Source organism: Strongylocentrotus purpuratus, unplaced genomic scaffold (assembly GCF_000002235.5).
Source record: "Strongylocentrotus purpuratus isolate Spur 01 unplaced genomic scaffold, Spur_5.0 spur5_scaffold_14, whole genome shotgun sequence".
Taxonomy (NCBI): Eukaryota; Metazoa; Echinodermata; class Echinoidea; order Camarodonta; family Strongylocentrotidae; genus Strongylocentrotus; species Strongylocentrotus purpuratus.
Window position 1 is genome coordinate 14,417,230 of NW_022145599.1, and position 4,260 is coordinate 14,421,489.

The following is a 4,260-nucleotide window of genomic DNA, read 5'->3' on the forward strand; positions in this document are numbered from 1 at the left end:
AAAAAAATGAAATTGAAGACAACTGTTTACAGTCCAACTAAGGGTGTAGGAGCATGCCGTGATAGACTAAAATGTGCAATGTTGTTCAGTTTCTGAATTCTTTGTTTAAAAAGCTTGCTTGCTGTCAATAGTGTATACATTTTTATACGTTTCAAATGTCTAGTCCGGTTAAAAATAGCACGTAATGATTTCATTATTTGACACGTACTTCACATTGATTTATCTTATCGATAAGCGAAACGATTTGCTTTAGTGTAATATAACAAATATAACAGTAATGACAAGTATGTTTTCCTGAAAATTGCATTATACAATGTATATTCATCGTTATGGAAAATGTTGTATAATATACAACAATGGGCATTAACATTTTCCAGACCATTGATTTAATTACGTTTAATATTGAAGCTGTTGCCCTTTGTATATACATGAACTTGAAATAATAAGTAGCCTTGAAAGTGTCGCAATAAATCATTGTGAGTGAGCTTGAAGTTAATGGGTGTAGGTTTGTTTGAACTGTGTAGCCTTTACTCTGTTTTTAATGAGATATATCTCCAATCAAATCAAATCAAACTGAGTGATGTTATCGTACAACTAAACAATATCAATCTTCTGTTCTCCTAAATAAGCCTGGGAAACTTGAAAATGTGAAGTCATTGTCAGTGAAAATGTAATACAATACACAACAATGGGCAAATAATTGTTTCCAGACCAATGATTTAAGTAAGAAGAACTTACATTTTATATTAAAACTGTTGCCGTTGTATATACATCAGGCGCGGATCCAGGATTTCTTAGGGGGGGGGGGCAAAATTTGAAATTATGCGAGCCAAATATTGGTTCGTAATGGTGACCAGCAGTGGACGTAATTGGGGGTAGGTGGGTGCAGGGAGGGGCGAGTTTCCCCCTCCCTCCTCCGCGAAACGCGGGAAGCTTTGACATTTCAATAAATTATTAGAGAAAGAAGACGATTTGTTGTACCGTTCCAAAAAATAATCCTCGTCTGAATTGAGTTTCCCCCTCCCGCGCTAAGCGGAAGCTTACGTTTCATTAGAGAAAGAAAACGATTTGTTGTGTCGTTTTCCCTTTTTCTCTTCTTCTTCCTCTTTTTTCCTTTCTTGTATCTCCTCTTTTCCTTTTTCTTTCCCTTTCCTTCCTTCTCTTTTATTTTTTGATTGGAGGGGGGGGGCAAACAGCCTGGGAGGCAAGTCCTTTTGTCCCCCCCCCCCCCCGATCTACTTCTTCCCTCTTTTCTTTTCTTCTTCCTCTTCTTTTTTCCCTTTCTCTCCTCTTTCCCTTTCCTTCTCCTTTTTCTCTCTCTCTCCTTTTTTTTTTTTTTTTTGCGGGGGGGGGGGGGCAAGGCCCGCTCGCCCCCCCCCTGGATCCGCGCCTGGTCGTTGTCTCCTTTTCTGTATCAAGGTAGAGTTATATAAACCCTAGAATACTAACAACGTTTATATACAAAGCACAATAAACCAAGGTTCATACATGAACATCAATAATTAAGGGGTCCAGGCCAGCAGACCATTATATAATAACAATAATTTTATTGTTCAAAATGATTTGATATGATTAGCTATAATTGTGCATAATGTATTCAATATATTCAATATTAGATTAATAATGTTTCATCACGCTAAATGTGTCAATTTGCTGGCAAAAGCGGTTGAATGTTTATAACTGCTTGATTTCAATCAGGAGTCTTTATAAGATAAATAAAACGTCTCATGAGAGCATGAACATCTGGGTTGTCTTGGTATAGTGGTTGATTCAATTGACTCTCAATCTAAGGATTGAGGATTCGAATCCCAGCCCGGCTCTAACGTCCTTTGTCAAGACATTAATCCACATTTTCAACTCCCAGCCCAGGTGCAAATAGATACTCGGCGATTACTGGGGTAATAATAGTTGCAGGAAAAAAAATTAATGATGTTGATGAGGCATTCCCAAGTAAACAGTATTATTATTGTAAGTCAGCACCAACAAAAAGAGAGGAAAAGAAGATTCAAATATTTCACTCCACAAACAACGTTTATTACAAACCTAATATAAGTTTAGTCATTTCTATTTACAAATTGTCAGTTTAAAAAAATCCAATAAAACCTACCGGTCAAAATTAGGAGCAAATTAACAAATAAAAAAAGAATCTACATGTTATTTATTGTATTGAAAATTACCCTCAAAGATTTGGGCAGACATCATTTCACATAAAATTAACACGTAGTCTTCTGTCGAATGAAAGAGAAACAACATGTGCGAAACATATAATGATACAATGCAATTCAACATTACACATATACATGGCAGATTTATCTTATGACTTTTTCTTTTAATTGAATAATTTAATTACATTTATCAAACCTAATCCAATTTGTACAGCTTTAATCTAATAAATCACTTATCGACATCCTCAAGGAACTCGTATAACGTATACAATGAGGTAACTTGTGCCAGTGTTCATGAAATTAACGAAAATGTATAAGCACATTCTAACTTAAACACATATCACTTTCTATTTCGAGGTATATCCAACTAAATTTTGATATGGCTTCGGAGAGTATTCATTCGTATGCGTGTAATGAATACAAGAGGGAGAGTAGTATAGCGATTGAAATTCTTCCAAAAGAGTTCTATAAGATGTATTTGTTGGCGACTATTTTGTAGATATAATAATTATGTAGAAAACAATATATATATAACAATTATTCTTTCTACATGGACTTATAAACTTTCTTATTCTGTAAGATACAGCAGTTGCAGATTTGAGGGATCTTCAACCATGTCACCCCCATCTTCAATACACAGGGAAAAAATGCCCCTTAATCCTTAATGGTGTAATAATCAGAGTTATGCCCCCCTTGCAGAATCATGGAAGAACTACTGAGGCACACTATCACTTCTTGAACCCAATACTGCAGCTAAGATGAAAGTGATTAAAACCTGAGCCGTCATTGAAGTACGATATTTACCTAAATTAATTTCAGATCTTTTTGGGGTAGAATCACTGCGAAGTGTGTACATAATTTTTTTCTTCAACCACAATAAATTTAAATATTATTGGGCGCCTGGATGTTCTCACTATGTCAAAGAAAGATGATAATATATCAAAAATAACAAACGTTAGGTCTATGAGATTGAGATGCATAATGACTGATTCAAGGGCGTTTACAGGCAGAAGACAGGCGGACACCCCCTCGCATTCATAAGTTGGTGGGGGGGGGGATCATAAAATTCCCCTCCCCGGCACCTACATGGGGTTTAAGGCTACATGCATTCGCCAAAAATAGTCCTTACCGTTCAGAGAGCGGTTAGGCGGAGGGGCAAAACACCTCCCACACTCTCACCGCTCCCTCGAAAAGTGGCCCATTCACTTTTACAAACTGGTTGACGACCCTGAGCTATGTAACTATTCACTTATCAGCACTCGCTCACTAAGCGATACTGATTTCAAACCAATTTCAAGTCATTCCAGCCTCATAGAATCTAATGTATGATGAGCGAAGATACGAATATTTAACGAAAGATAATCCATTTAGTTTCTATCGTCATACTGGTGAGCTGAATACGTGTGTGCATATTTGAAGCAAACTTCTTAATATAAAGATCGCGAAATTTACAGCTTTATGAAATATCATTATTCTTTATCGACAATTAATTGCGTGTCCATATTTTCTTTAGGATCTGCCTACAATCTCCACGAAATCGCTTGTTGACGACGAGGTAGACGAAAAAGTTGACGATGTGATTTAAGCTTTCATGGCAAAGCATGAGTAGATAAGAGCGTTCATCCCTGCAGACTGTCTCCGGAATGTTGTCAGAACATCACCAGGGACATGATTAAGGACAGTAGAAGGCAGCCAGAACAGGAGAAGGATGATGGTGGTGAAGAGAAGCATCTTGGTGGTCTTGTGGTCTCCTCGTGATCTCACCACAACCTTCTTCTCCGGTGATCGGTGAGGTATTGCATGAAATATGCCCGATTGATCTCCACTTGTCGTGCATGCTTCGTTGTTCCCCCGACCTTGGGGATGGGCATCTTCATTGCTTTCTTTGGAAATTCCATTTTCGTGTTTATCATCAAAGGGCACTTCAAGGCTTTCCTTCGGTCTTACCCCTACGATGAATATGTTCTGGCGACCATTGTCTGTGGGTTGGGGAGCTACATTCGAACCGCAATCCGTTGAATAAGTCTCGCATACGGTGCCAGTGTTTCCCACTGTTGACTGAGGCACTGCGACCATTGCGGCTCGAACCGAGCCT

At 38.0% G+C, this 4,260-nt stretch overlaps 1 protein-coding gene across 1 annotated transcript in view; it reads left to right on the top strand.

Moving 5' to 3' along the window:
- Positions 1–3,750, top strand: part of LOC100891254 (acyl-coenzyme A synthetase ACSM3, mitochondrial) — a 31,026-nt gene extending 27,276 nt beyond the window's left edge. The window contains exon 10 of the mRNA XM_030985087.1: positions 3,679–3,750. Within this exon, the coding sequence (XP_030840947.1) occupies positions 3,679–3,750 (72 nt within the window). The remainder of the gene's footprint in view (positions 1–3,678) is intronic.
- The last annotated feature ends 510 nt before the right edge of the window (positions 3,751–4,260 follow it).